The 24,160-nt window shown below is 32.8% G+C and overlaps 1 protein-coding gene across 1 annotated transcript in view; it reads right to left on the bottom strand.

Moving 5' to 3' along the window:
• The window catches only part of LOC120332063 (uncharacterized), a 57,344-nt gene extending 39,792 nt beyond the window's left edge, over positions 1-17,552 (bottom strand). Inside the window, exons 1-2 of the mRNA XM_078113461.1 lie at positions 16,058-17,552; positions 1,332-1,660 (exon numbers count right to left, since the gene is read on the bottom strand). Of these exons, the coding sequence (XP_077969587.1) occupies positions 1,332-1,660; positions 16,058-17,405 (1,677 nt within the window). The 5' untranslated portion in view covers positions 17,406-17,552. The remainder of the gene's footprint in view (positions 1-1,331; positions 1,661-16,057) is intronic.
• Between the last annotated feature and the right edge of the window lie 6,608 nt (positions 17,553-24,160).

Raw genomic sequence — 24,160 nt, forward strand, 5'->3', positions numbered from 1 at the left:
GGCCAGGGCACATAACTTGTTAAAATTGGCCAGGGCACTTTCGCACTTTCTTTTAGACTTGCGAAGCACCTTTGCACTCATAATTTCCTTAGAGCAAACACTGACCACCTACATATGTAAATGACTGTGGTGAGCCAAGGCAATAAAATGCTTTAGCATTCTCAGAAACTATCCAAAGTATGAAAAGCATCTATTTGAAAATGTTAAGTCAGAGCTTTGGAAAGCTGCCAAGAACCAACTATAACCCAGATAAGAATTGTTAGCCCTAACTTTGTTATAATGACTTAGTATTGAGTTGGCCATTATTTTCAGTCATTCATGCCATCCTTGGCCTTGTTATATTTTGAATGATAGTTTCGAATTTTGTACTAAACTATGATTGGTGGAGGGGGTGGTGAAATTGTAGAATTGTATTTTACAACCTTGTAAAATATAAAGTAAAATTAATCATGATTTCATTGTAACGCCGCACATTGGATTGTTTACATCGTTAGCGTTGAAAGAAATAACATTTGTTGCATTAGAAAGCCTCTGTGGAGTAATAATTGGGTATTATTTAGGGTGTGACGTCATCAAATTGTTATGTTCATTGTTGAATTTATAAATTGCGTAAATACATTTGTGAATTTCTCTGTAACGATTTGGTTGGAATAATGGTTGTAGTGTTGTTTTGGTGGAAAATAACACAAAAAAACGATAGAACTAAAATTAATTAACTATAATTAACTACTAGACACCATAACACTCAAGATCAAGGGTATTTTGTACAAATTTTTGAGCATTATGTCGCATATACAAGGAAATATTTTGAAACCTCGCTCTAGCGACATCTCGCGGAATATAACTCTAGCGTACGCATTTACAAAGCCATGAGCAATGTTCTAATGCCTAACGGTTGACAATGATGTAAAACTAGAAGCTGACCATACAAAATCATACAAATTACCACAAAAATACCCCCCTGAATTAGAGGGTTTTGAAAGCCATGGAGAAGATTTTGGATTCAAATCTCAGGTCCACCATATAAATCCCTGCGTAACAATTCTGTCAGAACTTTCAAACCAAAAAGATTCTGATATAGAATTTAATACATATGGAATATAATGGAACATAGTAAAATATTATTGTATAGTAGTAACTCACTGAATATCACTGGCTGCTTGCATAAAGCCTGATTTAAAGTCAATAAACAAAAACACACTTTAAAGAATTTAATCTAAAAAATTCGACTTTATGATGTTTTACACACATTTTATAGTCAGTAAGCCTTCATCAAACTATGTTTAAAAAAAGTAAAACATATTTTGTACTAAATCACACAAGCTACTCACCTTCACATTTGATCCTTTCAATCCAGATGCCAGAGTTTGAAGTGAGGCTGACTTGAGATCACATTTATTGAAATTCATTTCTAGTGATGTACAGTAGGAAGCTACTGTTCCAATGACATGAGCATCACTGATGGAGAGTGGATGTTCGGACATGTGAATTTTATTAAGAGATGATTTGACAATGTCACTCATTCCATCCTTGGCTTCGTTTAATACAGTGAAAAATTCCAAAAGATCTGATTTGGTTCGTGATGGCCATAATAGCTGCTCGAGTTGCAATTGCAAACTTTTCTTGAGAATATCTCGTTTTTCCTTTACATCCTTGATTTCTGTAAAATATATAAATAAATCTATTTTACACAAAGCATCTATCGATGATGCTTATCTCTAGCTGCTTATACAGGGCTTTTTACAAAGCAAAAAAAGGCTTGAATAAACTCCATATAAAAATAATTATGGTAAGTGGAAGGCCAAATTTATTCAGCCATAGTTAGTTAATGTACATAATTGGTTCCCAACCTGAGGTCATGTGCGACTTTTTCTATAAAATCCTAAACAGTGGTGGAAAAAATAAATTTGTTTATTGGCTGAAAAATTAAAAAACGAGTAACTATGGAAACTAATTTTAAAGTCTTTGGGTTGACCAATCCCAAACTAAGGTTTCTAAAATCTTTCTAATGAATAATGATTTTCACCCTTTACCTATTTTCTTTCTATGAATACTATATTATTTATTGAATCACTAATAATTAGCCGCTTTTCGATGTAATGTTCAAGCTGCATTCCCATTTTTGCAAAGTTCAAGTGATCAAGCCTTTTTAGGGCAGAATTCTTCCTCGGTTGATCAGCATTCCAATAAGTGCAGAATTTTACCACTTGTTTGACAAAAAACTTTGTGGTTGCGGCAAAAATGTTTTGTAGAAGTGGCAACTTCAAAATTTCATTTAACTTGTTCCTCATTTTTTTTGTTGCGTGTAAATTATGCAACTGTAAGGGCTCTCGTTTTTAATTTCTAATATCAATTCAAATGTTGGAAATTTGAAGTCCACAGGAACTCTCTATAAAATGAGTAACATGAAAGTACGAGTTGTGCATTTTCATTACTGTATTTTCCAATATCGCCCAGGTCGATTTTGACTCTCCCGATATTTTCTGGTTGAAAGCTAATCCAACCCCAGTAAGTCAGTTTTGAAAATTAGGTCTTGTAAATTGGCATAATAGCTAGAAATACGATCCTCAGCAAATAGTAGTGAGCGCAGTAAAAGACAGTTATAAAAAAAATTTATTTTAGGGATAATGGGGTAATTAAATAATTGATAGTATTTGAATTGAATCAAGATACCTAATTGCGACGCAAAAAAGGTTGAGAACCACTGATGTACACGATATTGGGCAATAACATGCCACACCTCTTTGCATTAATGTGTCAGTTATATTGTTCGGACTAGAGTCTGGTCATGCTTGTCATTGCACTCCAGATTCTCCTGATATAGAATCTTTGGTTTAAATCTAGAGTAAGATGTCATTTGTGAGAATACTACTTGGCTACATTTTGTTTGTTTTACACAGAACTTCATAGTAGCATCTGAACTCTATAGACAAGAATTACAGTATCAATGTAACAATTTTTGGTGCTCCCGAAGTATTCATACCAAGATGGCGCACAACCTGAACATAGTATGTGTACCAGGTTAGGGTTGTCCAGGTTATGCGTCATCTACTAATTATACTGGTAATCTTATGGATATTTCAATGCCATATATGAAAAATAATAAGGTCTAAATTTTTCATATCAAATTTTGTTTTATTTTGAATTGCAAACTGAGAGATGAATGAAAATTAGGGTTGCGTTTGTTCAACAATGCATTATCTCCAATCAAATGTAGTATGCCGCCAATATGTCAATTATATAATCTGTGTTATCAATGCTAAAAAATTGAAATACCTAAATTATTTTTACAAATGAAAACAAGTAATTTTACCTAAAGGATTGAAAGTTTTGATCATTAAAAAGAAGAATTGTGGAATACCAAACTATTCAGATATTAGCAATAATACATTTGAGAAAAAGCAGTTATTTCACTGTTATTTCATGTTGCATTAAATTCACTTCTTTTGAACTAGATTGACCAAACATGGGCGGCTGATGGATTGCACAATTATGGTATTATTTACCTACTGACCATAATCGGCCAAAGAAGATTTCATTTATTATGTTCCCACCTCATTTGTATACAGCTTTATAGGATTAACAAAAATATATTGTTTTTCAATAAATACAGCATTTAAATCACCTGTTTATCCTCATCTGTTCACTTTGCACTTCAATATCTGATACTAACTGGCAATTTATCAGAAAAACTAATTAATCATTAACTAAGAGTAAACAAAGGGCACAGAAATATCACAGAGGAATTTCGCAACAATTCGTAAGCGTGATAAACTAAACACAATACCCAGCTATTTTGAAATCGAAATTCCCGCCACAAAACAAAACAGACAGACACGCAGGAATGAAAATATCAAAAAAGTTGAAAGAACTTCAGTTTGATAATTGTGTGTTTGAATATAGTGTGAGAAATACATTCACAAAAGAGATCAAGCACATATACTCATTTTCATTTAACACATCAGAAAGCTTCCAATAGTAAAGTTATTGCTGAAAATAATATTATTCTGCAAAAGGTTCCATGGGTTTCAGTCCCTTTACACAAATTGATGTAAAGTAGGCAAACAAAATTAGTTATCTCTTTATTGGTACACACACTTTTGGAGTGCCGTAGTATCATATTGGAAAGAGAAATCTGCTAGAATCTCTAGTATTTCATAAATCTTAAATTTTTTCAATAGACTTTTTCAAAAAAATAATTTAAAAATCCTTTTTATGTGTGATAATTAATAACGTGTGACTGAGGAAGTTAAAAATCCAATTTATTAGGCAAAAATATAAAAAAAATACATCAAATTACTGCCCCCTAGTTATCAGAAACATTCTCTTAAAACTTTAAATTTAAAAACAAAATAAATATTCCATTGAAAACATGAACATACTATGAATTGGAGCTACCCATTTCACTGACTTCTTCCAGGCATCATGCATTAAACTTTGAACCGGTGGCTATAATTTATGAGGGATAGAGCTATAACCACAACAGAAAAATTTCAAAAAATTCACTTGAATGCTACAATATGCCCTCATATGGTTTTTCAATATGTATTTTCCCAAACCCTACACCACAGATAAATTCTTCCTATATGTTGCCATAACATATTATTTTGAGAATAATTCCACGAGTTGTGGTTTGCAAACTTGTTAAGACATTCATAACCATCGTTATGATTCAAAATATCTGAGAACCTGTCTATCAGAGGGACTGTTAGTTTATTCTAATCTATTGCAGTTTTTGCCTTTAATATTGAACAACAATATTGAATATATAAAAGTTATAGAATTGTCTGTCATAAAGTTTGAATTCGTCAAAAATTTTAATTACATGTATACAAAATGTAATACAACATATTGTGAAAACACAGCATGATACAAAAAAAAAATTAAAATAAATCTTGAATCAAATACCCAATAGTTGAATCGCGGAGTGGGACATATTAATCGTAAAAATTTTATGTCCAATCTTACTTGAAGCATCCAGGATACATTTTATATCAGAGGTATTATGCTATTGGCCAATCCGCAAGATGCAAAAAGTGGCATAAAAATGCTCAATTTTCGCATCTGCTCAGACACTTTTATCACTTAGACATATTTTCAGGCGTGGTCTTAAAACATTACCTCGTTTTTGAACTCTATTCGTTAGTTTTCAGTTGTGTTTCCGAAATTTAAATAAAAATCAGATAATTCAATGATCACTCTGTCTTCTTAGGAGTTTTGGAATTTTGGCAATGGTAATGTATAGAACGAATTTTTCGGGGTCAAACATCGGGGTAACGACCATCCTAACTTTTATTCGACCTCAGTAATGTGACGGGTCATTTAATACTCTCCCAATTATGACATCACACAGATGTCAACTTCCACAAACTCGCGTTTTTTCGTGTCCGTTGATTTGCGGAGCAGCAATGCCAATAATATAATTATTGATTTCAAAGAAAAATAGCAGAAAAACGAATGAAAACCTACCATTTTCACGATGAATGGTAGGTGGATTTCCTTTTACCACAGTGAAAACAGCTTGCGTATGTCTCATTTGCGAGGCGATTATGTCGACGACAAAGCAAAGAGACATTTCACATCATGTCACTATCCATTGGTCAGCGCAGTACGGGCAGAAAAAGCTCGCCTTTTAAATCAAACAGCAATCCTACGTTACGAGATCAGTATTTAGTTCAAGCATTATTTGTGAATCAACATTTTTTGACATGAACTTCACAAGGAACTGAGAACGGAATACATCTTACTGATGAAAATTTGCAAGACCCGCTCAAAGTTACAGTGTCAAGTTACACGCCGTAGTACAACACACTGGTGGAGAGCATTAGACCAGATTTGTTTGATTTTGGTTTTCTCCTTGTTGAAAACAAGATATTCATAATTAGTTAAATGTGTTTGTAAATGTAACATTCAGCAGTACAACTGTTAAGTTCATTTCATCTTAGGGTTATGCAGAGTGTTTGTAAAAAAGTAGGTACATTGTGAACCTGTGGTTTCCGAGGATATTATTGTAGTGATCACTTTAAAATCAATTTGAAAAACACTGGCCTAGTCCATTGTAGCGTTTACCAAACTATGTCTGGATTATTGCAACTAAGCTTGCATAAAATGACAGATAGATGACCATTGGGTTATTTGATTTATACCTGGATTTTTGAACCACTGAAACTGACAAATATCTAACGAAGCCAATAAAACAAGAGAACATATACAACGATGCCTGAAAATGTGTCTTCAATTTTTGAGCCATACATATTGATTATACAAATTGAATGTCCATTCAAGCATGATACAGGTTTAATTAAATTTGTTGGTGTTATTGATAAATTTATAGCTCAACCCTAATCTTGTCTTCAATTATAAAATTAATTTAGGTATTCCAATTATTTTAGCATTGAGAACACAGATTATATAATTGACATATTGGCGGCATAGTACATTTGATTGGAGATGATGCATTATTGAACAAACGCAGACCTAATTTTTATTCATCTTTCAATTCGGCTATGCAATTCCGTCGCATTAGCGATGAGTGCTTTCTTATGTAGTGAAGGGTCAAGCGTCAGGTAAAACCCATAACGTTTTCTCATGTTATTTCCCACAAAACAATAGTACAATCATTATAATAGTTAAAATAGTTACTGAAAAATTCACAATTGTATTTTCGGAATTTACAAATTAACCTATGATTGATTTATCCACGTGACTGGAAACTGATCACATCAGTAGGTTCTCTCCCTCTCCGATCAAATGAAAAAAGAAATATGAGAGAGAATGGATAGGGAAAAAGTTCTCTCAATTTACTGTGGCATTCAACGGACAAAATTCAAAAACTGATTCGGCACGGATCCACCCCCTTCACATAAAGCATTTATAGGACCACCGAATATACATTTATAATAATCGCTTGTCTGTTGTCACCTGTTTACTTAGCACTTCAATATCTGGTACAAACTGGCATCTTATCAGAAAATCTAATTAATCATTAACAAAGAGCAAAACAAGGTCACAGAAATATTGCAGAGAAATTTTGCAATAATCTGGAAGATCGATAAACTGAACACAAAATTCAGTCAATACAAAAAATACTTGCTTTAACATTCCCACCACCACATTTTAAAAACAAAACTTAAACTTGAAGAAAACAAAAACATTGGGAAAATGAACACAACTTTGGAATGAGGTTTAAGAAACAGACAGACATTATTCACAGAACAAATAAAGTTTAAACAGTAATTTAAATGAGTAGTATTTTACCACAATAATTCCAGGGTCAGCATTACCTTTGGGAATGTGCATAACAATATAATCGATTCTGTTGCATGTTTTGTCAGTAAAGACTAATTAGTCGCAAATCATTGTGCCTGGAAAGTCCTTTCAAATAGGTGATATTTGGTCATGTGTGAATGGGAGAGTTGAAAAATTGAATTTATTAAAGAAAATATCAAAAGGTACAACTTTGCCATCGAATTTTCAAAAATCCATTCTTAATTCTTGAACCCAAAAATATCAATGAACTGTGATTATGAAAATTAACATTTCTCACACAATATTTACTATAAATTGGACAGAAGCTACCCTTTAAAACTTTATTCATGTGACTAGAATCTCTGAGGGTTGTAACCCCACCTACACTAAAAATTCTTGAAAAATTACAAGGCTATTCACATGGCCCTTCAATGAGTATTTCACGGTCGCAAAGTTGATTTTCGCTGAAGCAATAATTTTTTGTGCGCAAAGATTTTATCCCTGATATATTGGTGCCACAAGAAGAAAAAGTTTGGGAGCCGCTGGCCTAGTTCATTGTAGCTTTTACCAAACTATGTTTGGATTATTGCAACTAAACTTGGATAAAATGACAGATGGATGACTGCTGGGTTATTTAATTTATATCTGGATTTTTGAACCATTGAAACTGACAAATATCTAACAAAACCTATAAAACAAGACAGCATATACAACCATTATTCACAGAAAAATAAAGCTATGAATAGTTAATTAAATGAATAGTATTCTACCACAAAAGAGTAAATCGATGCTGTTGCATGTTGTGTCAGCACAGACTAATTAGTCGCATATCATTGTGTCTGGAAAGTCCTTTCAAATATGTGATATTCGGTCATGTGTGAATGGGATAGTTGAAAAATTTACATTATTAAAGAAAATATCAAAAGATACAACAGTGCCATCGAATTTTTAAAAATCCATTCTAAATCCTTCAATCAAAAAATACCAATAAACCGGACTATGAAAATAAACATTTCTTACAGAATATTTACTATTAATTAGACACTAGTTACTTTTTTACTGACTTTTTTATGGTCCGTTCATAAAAACTTTAATCCTGTGACTAAATCTCTGAGGGGTGAAACCCCACCAACACTAAAAATTCTCAATAAGTTACGAGCCTTTTCACACGAACCCTTCAATGTGAATTTAACTAAATCCTGACTCCAGAAAAATTCCTTTTATATGATTCGTAAGCTTTTCTTGAGAAGGATTATGGGAGTTGGCAAATCGTTTAAGATGTTTAAAGCCATCATTTAGAATAAAATATTTAAGAACCAGTCATTCAAAAGCACTGATAGTTTAACCTAGTCCAGCGGTTCCCAAACTGTGCACAAAAATTACCAGAATTATGTTAAACATACAGTTACTGATATGTAATCAAATATTTTACATATTGTATTTATGACAAATGTTTTATTGTTTATTTTATTTCAAACTTTGTGTACAAAAATCAATAAATTCATTTTATCTTTTTATGTCCACTACTTTCTGGTGCGTAGTATTTGGCTCTATTGTGTCATAACAATAGAGCAGGGGTGACAAACCCATTTACTATCGCGGGCCATTTTATCAGTCGTTGCTGAGTAAGCGGGCACTGTCATACTATGATAATACCTCTTCAATAAAAAAGAGCATCTATACAGCTGAAGTTATTTAAGGATATATTTCAGCATAAAATAAAAATAAAACATTCAATGCATGTTTTGCTTAGTGAGATTTTTAGAAACGTTTTTGCTTTACTAAGCCCTTTATATTAGGATGAACTGACGATTTGGAAACTCTCACCTGCATACCAAGATTTTCGTCTGTGTTCGACATCCGAATTTCCGGTCAATACAGCAGCATTTTCGACTCGACCGTTTTGGTCGACTATCGAAGTATCACTGTGTGTCCAGGGTGGGGTTAGGCCATAATTTCAGGTATAAATACTCCGGGAGTTACTTGGGTAGTCCCCGAACTCTTAATAGAACTAAAATAAGGAAAATCGTAATAAAATTATGTCTTAACCCTACACATACCACGCTCCGATGTCCGCCATCTTGGTTCACATACTACGGGAGCGCCCTAAATTGTAGTCTTTGATATTTTATCGCAGATCTAGGGATTTTTCTAATGTTGATATCTTGAAAATAATCTTGGGTGGTAGCATTGTGATGAAGTAAAGTCAGTGTTGCAAGTATACATCGAATATGTATAATTCTAACGTTGATATCTTGAAAATAATCTTGGGTGGTAGCATTGTGATGAAGTGAACTCAGTGTTGCAAGTATACATCGAATTTGTATAATTCGTAACATCGCAAAAATACGAATCAAAAAACTAAATCTAATCGGCAGCTTGAAACACTCTTTCTATGGCTGTGAATTGCAGTGATATTTCGTAGCAATGTTTTTATTTTGTCGACGTAACTGCGTAACACAATTAAATTGAAAAAGCATGACATTATAAATAGACTCGGATTAGTCGTCAATTGAACACTTTGCGCAACTGTGAAATCATTACCCGGCAAAAAAAACAGTATCTGTCGAAAAAGTAGCCTGCCTAATTGTGGAGACAGTTCATGGAAATTTCCAGATTTCTTTCGATTTACGCCTCCGGATACATACAAATTATAAGCGAATTCATCCTGTGCAAATGAAACGATTTTTAAAACGTAGGCAGTTTTCAAGATCTTCCATTGTCTTAATCATTGAGCTGTCCCGTGGATCGTGCGCCAAAACATTACATTTTCACAAAGTAAGGTTACCCCTCCTCCATTAATCCCGATGCGTTTGCCGATAAGACAGCGTAACCAGGCTAAGACAATGGTTATTTTGATCCTTTGTTAAAGGTATCGATGATCCAACAAAACAAGATGTATTGAAAATAGTGTTGTCAGTAATATAAGTAATACTGGGTCTCCTGTTTTCACTGAACTGTCCCTAAAGATTTACGACTTTAAGCCAAGCATACACTGAATCACCTGAATGATTCGCGGGCCACACGAAATCCCTTGGCGGGCCGCAGGTTCGCCACCTCTGCAATAGAGGTAGACACTACTTGCTGCAATTCCGTAAGCTACAGTTTATTTATCGTCTGAAACAAGTGAACGTGCTTTTTTAGTATTTCAATGAAAATCAGGCAGAGGTAAGGAAAAGGAGTTGACCTTTACCTTTATTCTTCATTAAATCATTTATTATTTATTTAATATTTTAAATTCCCCATATAAATGGAAATAAATTCAAATACTAATGAAAATATCATCTATTACTACTCTATTGAAATTGAATTATTCAATCCTTAATTATGGTGGCTCAAATGTGAAGCAGCATTGAAGATGCCAAGTGCTGACCACAAATGATAGATATTGCCAATATTAAGTTTGAAATTTCATTTAGAATTTAGCAGTATTCTTGGAACATTCTATCTGGAAAAGATGGCATGATGTGGAGGGCATATTAGAAAATTAGATTTTAAGAGCTGGATTCTCCATTAAACGATTAAGCTGTACATATTAATTATACAAATTGTATGTTCATTCAAGCTTGATGTAGGCTTAACCAAATTGGTTTATGTTATTAATAAATTCATAGCTCAACACGAATCTTGTGTCTTCATTTATAAAATTAATTTAGGTATTCCATTTTTTTAGCATTGATAACACAGATTAGATAATTCAAGTATTGGCGGCATACTACATCTCATTTTATATACCCAATGCATTAATATCGGATATCCCAAAAACAAATGCAGACCGTTTCATTATAACTAATTTTCATTGATTTTTTCACTTAAGCTCTACAACTCCATCGCATTAGCGACGAGTGCTTTACTGTCTAGTGAAGGGTTAAGCGTCAGTTATAACCCATAACTTTTTCTTGTGTTATTTCTTTACAAAACAATAGTACAATCATTATGATAGTTAAAATAGTTACTGAGAATTTCACAATTGTTTTTTCGAAATTAGCACATGCAATGCAATATACAATAAATGTATGGGCACTCTGTCAGAAAATCCACCAAACGATATCGACAAAAACATATGGTACTTTTGTCAGTGTTGGATAGACATATTTGACTGGGTTAGTTTGCATTAGGTTATTCATCTATGGTTGGATTATTCACGTGACTGAAAACTCATGACATCAGTAGGTTCATTCTTCCTTTCTCTGATCAAACGAAAAAAGAAATATAAAAGAGATTAGATGTAAAAAAAAGCTCTCTCGTTTCATTTTGGCTCTCAACGGTCAAAATTTAAAATCTGATGTGGCACGTTTCCACCCCCTTTACATACAGCTTTTATAGGTCTACCGAATATACATTTATAATTATCGCCTGTCTGTCGTCACCTGCTTACTTAGCACTTCAATATCTGGTAAAAACTGGCATCTTATCAGAAAACCTAATTAATCATTAACAAACAGCAAAAAAGGTCAGAGAAATATTACAAAGAAATTTTGCAATAATCTGGGAGATCGATAAACTGAACACAAAATTCAGTCAATACCAAAAATACTTGCTTTAACATTCCCACCACCACATTTCAAAAACAAAACTTAAACTTAAAAAAAACAAAAACATTGGGAAAATGGACACAACTTTGGAATTAGGTTTAAGATCCAGACAGACATTATTCACAGAAAAAATAAAGTTTAAATAGTTATTCAAATGAGTAGTATTTTACCACAATAATTCCAGGGTCAGCATTACCTTTGGGAATGTGCATAACAATATAATCGGTTCTGTTGCATGTTGTATCAGCACAGACTAATTAGTCGCAAATCATTGTGCCTGGAAAGTCCTTTCAAATATGTGATATTTGGTCATGTGTGAATGGGAGAGTTGAAAAATTGAATTTATTAAAGAAAATATCAAAAGGTACAACTGTGCCATCGAATTTTTTAAAACCCATTTTTAATTTGAGAACCCAAAAATATCAATGAAATGTGATTATAAAAATTAACATTTCTTACACAATAATTACTATAAATTGGACAGAAGCTACCCTTTAAAACTTTATTCATGTGACTAAAATCTGTGAGGGGTGTAACCCCACCTACACTAAAAATTCTTGAAAAACTACAAGGCTATTCACATGGCCCTTCAATGAGTATTTCACGGTCGCAAAGTTGATTTTTGTTAAAGCAATAATTTTTGTGCGCAGAGATTTCATCACTGATATATTGGTGCCACACAAAATAAAAGTTTGGGAACCGCTGGCCTAGTTCATTATAGCTTTTACCAAACTATGTCTGGATTATTGCAACTAAGCTTGGATAAAATGACAGATAGATGACCATTGGCTTATTTGATTTATACCTGGATTTTCAAACCACTGAAACAGACAAATATCTAACAAAACTATAAATACCAGACAACATATACAATATTGCCTGTAAATGTGTCTGAGCAGCTGGCAAAATTTCATATATTATTTTACACTCTCATTTTGATGATTAGTCAATAATAAGACAATAATAAATAAGTCGGTGTTTAGGAAAACATCTATAACTTCAAATGCTGTCAAATCACAAAATTAAACTTTATACAACACTAATAAGATATTTTAAAATATGTGTATTGTCTATTTATATTGTTGCATTTGTAAAACAAATATAAACCAGAACTTGAAGTCTTGGGTAAAATTTGTAACAACAATGTAAATAGTGTTGTAGAGACTAACGAGTTTATGTCTCACTGCAAATAATGCAAAATCGCTTAACAATATACATTTGGGAGAGGACCCAGGCTAGTCCCTGATACTGGGTATTGTCTTCATAGGTAATTATTCTGGTAATCTTATGGTTATTTCAATGCATTATATGAAAAATAATACTGTCTAAATTTTTCATATCAGATTTTGTTTTATTTTGAATTGCATAGCCGAACTGAAAGATCAATAAAAACTCGCGTTTGTTCAACAATGCATTATCTCCAATCAAATGTAGTATGCCGCCAATATGTCAATTACATAATCTGTGTTATCAATGCTAAAAAATTGAAATACCTAAATTAATTTTACAAATGAAAACAAGTAATTTTACCTAAAGGATTGAAAGTTTTAATCATTAAGAAGAAGAATTGTGGAATACCAAACTATTCAGATATTAGCTATAATACATTTGAGAAAAAGCAGTTATTTCACTGCACTTTTATTTAATGTTGCATTTAATTCACTTCTTTTGAACTAGATTGACCAAACATGGGCGGCTGGTGTACTGCACAATTATGGTATTATTTACCTACTGACCATAATAGGCCAAATAAGATTTCATTTATTATGTCCCCACCCTCTTTGCATACAGCTTTAGAGGACTATCAAATATATTGCTTTTCAATAAATACGACATTTAAATCACCCATCTGTCGTCATCTGTTTACTTAGCACTTTAATATCTGGTACTAACTGCCATCTTTTCAGTAAAAATGATTAATTGTATTATTGGCATTGCTGCTCCACAAATCACCGGAGACGAAAAAACGCGAGTTCGTGGAAGGTGACATCTGTGTGATGACATAAATGGGAGAGTACTAAATGACCCGTCATATTACTGAGGTTGAATAAAAGTTAGGATGTTCGTTACCATAGACCAGGGGTTACCAAACTACGGCAGAAAAAGCTTGCAGCATTCGGCAGTACAACTGTTAAGTTCAATTCATCTTAGGGTTATGCAGAGTGTTTGTAAAAAGTAGGTACATTGTGAACCAGTGGTTTCCGAGGATATTATTGTAGTGATCACTTTAAAATCAATTTGAAAAACACTGGCCTAGTCCATTGTAGCGTTTACTAAACTATGTTTTCATTACTGCAACTAAGCTTGGATAAAATGACAGATAGATGACCATTGGGTTATTTGATTTATACCTGGATTTTCAAACCACTGAAACTGGCAAATATCTAACGAAGCCAATAAAACAAGACAACATATACAACGATGTCTGAAAATGTGTTTTCAATTTTTGAGCCATACATATTGATTATACAAATTGTATGACCATTCAAGCATGATGCAGGTTTAATTAAATTTGTTGGTGTTATTGATAAATTTATAACTCAACCCTAATCTTGTTTTCGATTGTAAAATTAATTTAGGTATTCCAATTATTTTAGCATTGAGAACACAGATTATATAATTGACATATTGGCGGCATAGTACATTTGATTGGAGATGATGCATTATTGAACAAACGCAGACCTAATTTTTATTCATCTTTCAATTCGGCTATGCAATTCCGTCACATTAGCGACGAGTGCTTTCTTATGTAATGAAGGGTCAAGCGTCAGTTAAAACCCATAACGTTTTCTCATGTTATTTCTTACAAAACAATAGTACAATCATTATAATAGTTAAAATGGTTACTGAGAAATTCACAATTGTATTTTCGGAATTTACAAATTAACCTATGATTGATTTATCCACGTGACTGAAAACTGATGACATCAGTAGGTTCTTTTCCTCTCCGATCAAATGAAAAAAGAAATATGAGAGAGAATGAATAGGAAAAAAGGTTCTCTCGATTTACTGTGGCATTCAACGGACAAAATTCAAAAACTGATGTGGCACGGATCCACCCCCTTTACATACAGCTTTTATAGGACTACCGAATATACATTTATAATAATCGCTTGTCTGTCGTCACCTGTTTACTTAGCACTTCAATATCTGGTACAAACTGGCATCTTATCAGAAAACCTAATTAATCATTAACAAAGAGCAAAAAAAGGTCACAGAATTATTGCAGAGAAATTTTGCAATAATCTGGAAGATCGATAAACTGAACACAAAATTCAGTCAATACAAAAAATACTTGCTTTAACATTCCCACCACCACATTTCAAAAAAAAATCTTAAACTTAAAGAAAACAAAAACATTGGGAAAATGGACACAACTTCGGAATTAGGTTTAAGAAACAGACAGACATTATTCACAGAAAAAATAAAGTTTAAACAGTTATTTAAATGAGTAGTATTTTACTACAATAATTCTAGGGTCAGCATTACCTTTGGGGATGTGCATAACAATATAATCGGTTCTGTTGTGTCAGCACAGACTAATTAGTCGCAAATCATTGTGCCTGGAAAGTCCTTTCAAATATGTGATATTTGGTCATGTGTGAATGGGAGAGTTGAAAAATTGAATTTATTAAAGAAAATATCAAAAGGTACAACTGTGCCATCGAATTTTTTAAAACCCATTTTTAATTCTTGAACCCAAAAATATCAATGAAATGTGATTATAAAAATTAACATTTCTTACACAATAATTACTATAAATTGGACAGAAGCTACCCTTTAAAACCTTATTCATGTGACTAAAATCTCTGAGGGTTGTAACTCATCTTGGTATGAATACTTCCGAAGCGCCAAATTATTTATACAATGCTTGTTCATGGCTTTATTCGTTGTACAAGTATGCCTTTGAAAGAACCGGAATCAGTCTGGTTTAAAATTAATGAAGAAACAGACATGGGATTTTAACATGAGATGTGTAGCCTATGATGCCAAAAGGGTTGGCCGAGTCTAATACTTCAACCGCTAGGTCATCGCATTGGCTAATTAATCAATAATGCAAACAAGCAACTTATTAAACCTGAAAAATAAAAAAAATCTGCTCCTATCAATTTCAAGTAACATGAGTAATAAATTAGGTTTAGTTTATAAAATATTAAACCTATAAGCCATAAATGTGTATATCCAATGCAGTAAAATATCCAAGGTTGAGTCTAGAGAAGAAAACGACTCCAAGCCTGGAATTGTACTATGTTAAACACTGTACATCAACATACCTCCAAGTAAATCTCCGGCTTCTTCATAAACTGTTGGATTTAATAAAAGTCCACACATCATTTTTCTGATGAGAACAAAGTGACCGGTATGGAGATGTTTATCTACGAACTGGTCAAAAGATTTTAAATCCAGTCCAAGAATATAGAAAGATGTAAGCATTTCTTGAATACTTTGATGTTGAAAGTATAGAAGGTGTATTCCTTGGAGAAGTTTACGATAAATTCCTCCAGGAGCTAGGATGGCTAGATCGGTTGCTTCTTCCGGCTTTAGATTAACTTGGCGAAAATCATTTTCTGTAAATAGAACTCGACGTTCCACTGTCCCAATGTATGATAGTTCTTTCAATTTGCCCAAAACTTCTATAATATTCTCTTGGTGAGTATGGGAAGATCGTAAAATGCTTTGCATTACCACAGTCATAATACCAGTTATAGTGTTTGGCTTGAAGTCGGATTTGAATTTCAAGGCTATCAGCGTGTAAACCAGCATCACAGGTGTAGTGCACAGTAACAAGCGTAATGGAGCTTTGATTTTGAGAAATTCCATTATTTTCTCTGCTTCTACATTTCCTTCATATCCAGAAATAATTTCTTTGATCGACTCCATTGTTAATCCAGCAAGTGCAATGACCTTGTCTGGTCGAACTTCTCCCCAATAATTTCTGATGGAATGTTCACGACTGGACGATAAAATGCGACAGCCAGGAAATAATTTTCCAGTTAGAAAATTCCATACTATAACTTCCGGGTATGCAGGCTCATCTAGACTGATGATTTCATAAACTCCATCAACTGTATATTGAAGAGTGTCCAAGGAGTCGAGCATAAACAAAACTTCTTCTGGGTGGGTTTTTGCATAATCAATTGCTTGACCTCTTTCTTCTTTTGGGAGATCGTTGAAAATTAATTCACCTGCTGTTACTTTTCTGTTTTTCATAAATTGTTTACATTGTATATATGAAACCATCTTGATGGTTCCTTGAAAATATTTTCCCTGCATGGCATTTCTCGATGTTGCTTTCATGAGCGTGGATTTTCCTGACCCCGCTGGACCCACGAAACAGATATGACCTTGTTTGAAGTTGTTAAACAGTTCGACAAGGTGAGTCTCTCTTTTGATCCCGCTTTCTCTTTCCCTCCCCAGATATTTTTGGAATCTAGATGACTCTGGTACATAATCGTATATAATTATTCTTCCACCTTTATAAAAATCAATTTCTTCTAATAGAGGAGTGACGTCCACATTTAGTTTTTTCTCAAAAACTTCGAAAGGTTCGGCAAAGTCATAGAAGTCAGTGCACTTGTAAGTGTTCTCATTGATTTTTGCTATTAATTTTTGATAAGACATTATGTTTGCTTTACAATGTCATTGAGTTTTAACATCCAGTGTACGGACAATGTGGCAAAGCTTTATAAAAATTTATCCATCTGTTGTGAAATTCTCTCTTATATTATTCCGACAATATCTTATAAGTTCTGGGATACAAACTTTAACTAAAGCTGCTACAAATCTGAACAGAAAATATTTGTTAACCAGGTGCGATGAAACCTAACATAGATGCCAACAAATCCGTTATGGTTGATATAAAATATACACTTTTGTAAACAGTTGCAATTGCTAATATCATTGTAAAATAGTCTCAAAATTAATATTAATGTGTTTTACTTGACCTCAAGTAAATTAAGTACTTTTTTATAATGTTTTTATGCGACACCCATTCCACGCTTTCTGTTTTGAACAAGGCCATCTATATAAGCAGCCACTGATATATAACAATATGAAAGGGACTGCTATTTTTAGCAAGAATATTTCCAGACCTCAAAAAATCACCTTATATTACCGGTAAGTGTTTTAAAAACAGGAAGGCAGAAGGGTGTATCCTGTCATAAACATAGTGGGCTAATGAATAATCATAAAATGTTTGTCCACATATTTTTATATTTTTCTTGAGGATAAGCAAACTCATTGAAAAGTGAAATATGACTATTCTGAGGTAAGGACCCAATGGTATCTACCAGGGAGTCTGCATACTGCGGCCCGCAAAAAATGTGGGGCCCGCAGCGAAGTGCTAATTATGAATAGTGTGCCCGCGAAACAAGTTTTTAGTTTAGGTTATCTGGTACGTGTGAGCAATTCCAATCTATTTGCGTTGCAAAACTTATACCAGTATCTGAGTGCCACTGTCATATTAGCTAAACTAGCTAGCAAAATCTTGTTGCAAAAAACACAATGTTATAAGAGCGTGTTTCTTACTGAATTCGTTTAATGTCGGTGTTGCAATGAATGTGAATAGCTGTTTCCTTTGGAAATCTATGCGTTTTAAATCAACATTTCTGAAAGGACCCCTAACAATGCCGTACAATCAATACCAAAAAGAAACAAATTTTTGTGCTTGCAACTACAGTAGAAATTCTACCTACAAAATTAATTCGTTCAGGAAGCCCCTTCGTAGATAGAAAACAGGGACACATTTTATCTGTAAATGCATTCTAAGCTCCCACAAAACTCGGGCGTAATATTTGTATGAATTATAATAATTGTTAAAACCCGTAACGAATACATGTATGAATTAAATTGAAACTCCGGAGAATAATAAATAGAAAAGATACACATAAAAAGGAGGACAGAGAAATACCGAATAAAAACTATGAACGGTATGTTCGTTTATCTTTGGCATTGGTGACCAGGCTAGGCTAAATGAAAACAACGGAGAGTGGGAGAACGGCAGTGGGCGGAAGCAGCAAAAGTTGCCTACTGAGAAAGAACGTATAGTATGAAAAATAGCACACACACATAAAATTAAAAAGTTTCTATTTATTTTTTCATCGTATCATTTTCTTCTCGCTCAATTTCCCTGGTAACACATTGTACGTACCTCGGGAAACAAATGGGATGATGGGATGGTGGATAATTTATTGCCGCACTGCACATGGCTGCCATCGATTGCAATAAAAAATGAAGTACCGGTAGTGTGAATATTTTAAATCAAAATGTTAAATCCTATAAACACGAAAAAGGATATTTGAAGGTTGCAATATTATATTCAAGTTGAACATCCCTTATGCAAGCACTTCATTAAATTAACCTAAAATAAACAAATATCACTACCCTCATTTTTCAAGCTTTCGGCCTTTCGTATTTGGAAAATCGTACATTAGCCGAAGCAATATTTTTACGATAAGAATTTTGGTAAGTAGAGTTTCTAGGTGCGGCCTGCGGCTTCACCCTGTTACTTGTATCTGGCCCGTAAAAAGGGTGCACACCCATGGTATATAGTATGGATTCAGGTGCTTAACTTAAGGGACAAGTGCAAGTTTATACTACCCGTCAGATATTGTGAGCTATATGAGACACCAATCGTTCAAAATAAAATTCGAATTTTAATGGTATTGCAGGGTATTGTTGAAATTCCATATGTTATTGAACGCCTCTACAATGAGAGTTTTAATTTATGCAATGTATTTGAGCCTGTTACTTACATACAATTTATTTTCATTTATGTTTATCCATTTTCATCCTTAATGCTATATCTGAATGATTAGTTATATACAGCATGGGGCCAGGATCCTCGGTGACCCAACCAGTCTTGCATACTGACCGTCACAAATAATTGTTGAATTATTTTTATTTCTGTTGCTTCAAATGTGTTGACTCCATTCGAGTTATTAAAATCTCTCTCTATCTTTACCACAAAAATATAACTTGATTAAATACTATGTTTGACATAGCTTCACCTGGAACACAAGAATATTTAGACAATGATGATATAAAAAGTAGTTTCAGAGTTTTCACAGGTGTCAGTCTTGTCAACTAGTAGTAATAGACAAAACCTCTATTTAACAAAAGACTAATATTAGGCTTAATTAGGAGATAGTTGAGCTAGTCATCTTGAAATTTTGAAAATGCGGCTCGAATCCCCATGGCTATGTCACCTGGCACTGATCAAGGGCATAGCAACTTCAAAATGTGAAAGAGAACTTTTTTTTTTTCATTTAACACGACACATACCTGCGCTTTCTGTCAATTCACTGTTATTTCATGTTGCATTAATTTTACTGCTCTTGATCTAGATTGACCAAACATGGGCTCTTGATGAATTGTTGATTTATCTACTGACCATATTCGTCCGAAGAATAGTTCATTTATTATAGCCCTATAGCTTTATAGGACTAGTGAATATATTGGTATTTTAAGAAACACAGCATATTAATCACCTGTCTGACGTCATCTGTTTACTTAGCACTTCAATATTTGGTACTAACTGGCATCTTATCAGAAAACCTAAATAATCATTGACTAAGAGTAAACAAAAGGTACAGAAATATCACAGAAGAATTTCACAACAATTCAGAGGTGCGACAAACTACGTAAACACAATATCCAGCCAATACAAAAAATAACTTGATTCAAAATTCCCGCCACAAAACTACGAATCAGACAAAACAGACAGACTAGAAGAATAGAACACATCGGAAAGGTGAGAAAACTTTAGTTTGATAATTATGTTTAAATATTGTGTAAGAAATATATTTACAGAAAAAACCCAAACTAGTATACAAACATCTAATAGTAAAGTATGAATTAAAATTAACATTATTCTGCAAAATATTCTAATATTAGCTCTATCTGTGGAATTAATTGTATATGACAATCCAATTGGTTCTGCCACATGTTGTGTCAGCCCAGACCAATGTATGTGTAATAATTAATAATGTATGACTGGGAGGTTAAAAATCCAATTTATTAAATAAAAATACGGAAAACAATACCTCACACTACTGCTCCCAAGTTATCAAACCTTCTTATAAAACCTTAATTGAAAAACGAAGATAAACATTTTATTAAAAACATTTACTATGAATCGAACACAAGCTACCCTTTACACAATATTTTTTTCCATGCTTCATGCATAGAAACTTTGAACCGGTGGCCATAATTTATGATGGATAGAGCTCCAACCTCAATAGAAAAATTTCCAAAAAATTACTTGAATACCACAAAGTTCTTCATATGGTTGTTCAATGTGTATTACGCCAAACCCTACACCCCAGATAAATTCTTCGTATATGTTACTATAACATATTATTTCGAGAATAATTTCACGAGTTGATGCTCACAAACTGTATGAGACATTCATAACCATCGTTTTGATTCAAAATATCTAAGAACCTGTCTATCAGAGGCACTGTTAGTTTATTCTAGTCTATTGCAGCTTTTTCTGAAGTGATTTTTGCAACTAAACTAAGGCTATTTGGACAAAGTGACAGATTGCTGACCATTGAGTTATTTGATTTATACCTAAATTTTTGAATTACTAAAAACGGACAAATATTTAGCAAAACCATGAAGATGATATAATTTTTACAAGCATATCCGCAAATGTATCATAGCGACTACCAAGATTTCGATTTTTATTTGGCGATGTTTGGGGAGACATTCATAACTTAAACTGGTGTTGAGTATTACAAACTTCGAATTTGTACAACAATACTAAGATATTTTATACAAAGAATCTGTACATAATATATATCTTATTTATCAGACAGATATTTTTACATTTGTGAACTACGGTAATATAACCTTGAAGTCTAGGGTGATATTTTCAACAATACCATTTTTATTTATAATTGTTAATGCAAACAAACCAATTGTGATACTAGGTTTTCTATTTCATTTTAGTAAAAGAAAATTCACTTCTAGATAAATATATATCCACCTTATTTGACCCTTGTAGGCTGTAATGGATTTGAAAGACAAATTTAATAGGAGATGATATAAAATCCAATTATATAAATCATAAATATTTCAACAATAATTTTAACAAAATGACGAAAACACATGAAATAAGGAATTCAAAACAAAGTTTGCAATGAACATTCAGGAACTGATTTTCTGAACATTTATGCCGTTTGTAGTAATTTAATGATCAAGGGCATCGTAGTACAGCTGCAATATTTGCAAAAATGCAAAATAATTAACAAATATAAATTTTTGAAAGTCTGCGGCTATCCTAGGTGAATACAATAGGCCCACTGAATGTCTGAAGAGAATTAAACCAAGTTGTAATAATCGAAAGATAATATTTCTCCAAATTAGTTGCTTCTCAAGTATTGCTATATATCAGTGAACTTGCACAGGGCCTTGCTCAATGTGAAAGGCAAAAGCTTCAAATAAAAAGGTTTAGAATTGTCGGTCATAAAGTTTAGATTTGTTGAAAATTTTATTTGGGAACACATATACAAAATGTAATAAAATGTATTGTGAAAACTCGGCATGATATGAAAAAATGTTAAATTTAATCTGGAAGCAAATACCAAATTGTAAAAATTTTATGTCCAATCTTACCTGATGCCGGCTACATTGGTAATTGCCATTAATAAATGTATATTTAAGATAATCTGGTTTCGATTAGAAACCTCGTAAGTCTCACAATATATCACGAAAATTAATATAAATTACAAAATTTTCATGTCAATAAATAAAAATGTTAAGTAGGTTTGAACAAATTGTCCTAATGCTTAAATAAGCATAACATTAAATGCTTAACATAGTTTAAACTTGTCGGTCATAAAGTTTAGATTTGTTGAAAATTTTATTTGGGAACACATATACAAAATGTAATAAAATGTATTGTGAAAACTCGGCATGATATGAAAAAATGTTAAATTTAATCTGGAAGCAAATACCAAATTGTAAAAATTTTATGTCCAATCTTACCTGATGCCGGCTACATTGGTAATTGCCATTAATAAATGTATATTTAAGATAATCTGGTTTGGATTAGAAACCTCGTAAGTCTCACAATATATCACGAAAATTAATATAAATTACAAAATTTTCATGTCAATAAATAAAAATGTTAAGTAGGTTTGAACAAATTGTCCTAATGCTTAAATAAGCATAACATTAAATGCTTAACATAGTTTAACCTGTAGCAAGCTTGATTGAGCATACAATTTGATCAAATCTATTCAACACTTCAATTAATAGCATGAGCATTTTAAAAATGCAATGCAATATCGTTTCCGTGGAATATGGGTAAGGACTATCTAAGTGTTCTAATAAAGGCTAGATCATCACTTAGATATTAATAGCAATTACAGTTTAGTTCAGAATGCTGCTTCAACATTTCAACTATAGATATTTGCCTCAAAACTAAATTTAAATTTATTATTCACATCATTTACAGTTTTTACAACAAATTTTATGAGATCAATATATGGCATGTATGTTTTCAGCAAGTGACAGCAATTATTCCAGCAATTATATTAATATAATATTTGATAAAGGCATGATGTAGTCAATGAATCGTCTCATTATAATTAAACTGTAATGGCAGTAGTGTCTGTCATGTAGTAACTGAACTATCAAATTATCTAGCATGGCTAATGTACATCTTAGTCATACAAAATATTAAATTATATGAAAAAATGTTACACCCGGTTTTAACTTGTGAAATGACTAATGGATGCGAGAGATCAAACTATCAAACATGGCCAATTTGTAAATGCACCATGAATCATAAATGATCTTTACTTATTGTCCAGACAAAAGTGATATGGTTTCAACTCGGGTATTCCAATTCTTTTAGCATTGATAACACAGATTATATAATTGACATATTAGCGGCATAGTACATTAGATTGTAGATAATGCATTATTGTCGGATATATGAAAAACGAACGCGGACCGTTTCATTAAAACTAATTATCATTCATTCTTTTATTTTGGCTCTGCAATGCTGTCACACTAGCGACAAGTGCATTGCTGTCTAGTGAAGGGTTAAGCGTCAGTTATAATCCATAAAGTTTTCTTGTGTTATTTTTTACAAAATAATAGTACAATCAATATGATAGTTAAAATAGTTACTGAGAGTTTCACAATTGCATTTTCGGATTGTGCAAATCCAATGCAAAATACAATGAATACATGGGTGCACTGTCAGAATATTCACCAAATGATATCAACAAAAACATAGGGTACTTTTGTCTGCGATAGATAGATATATTTGACTGGGTTGCTTTGCATTAGTAAATTCCCCTATGATTGATTTAACCATGTGACTGAAAACTGATGACATTAGTAGGTTCTCTTCCTCTCCG

The sequence above is a fragment of the Styela clava genome, chromosome 6 (assembly GCF_964204865.1).
Source record: "Styela clava chromosome 6, kaStyClav1.hap1.2, whole genome shotgun sequence".
NCBI classification, from domain to species: Eukaryota; Metazoa; Chordata; class Ascidiacea; order Stolidobranchia; family Styelidae; genus Styela; species Styela clava.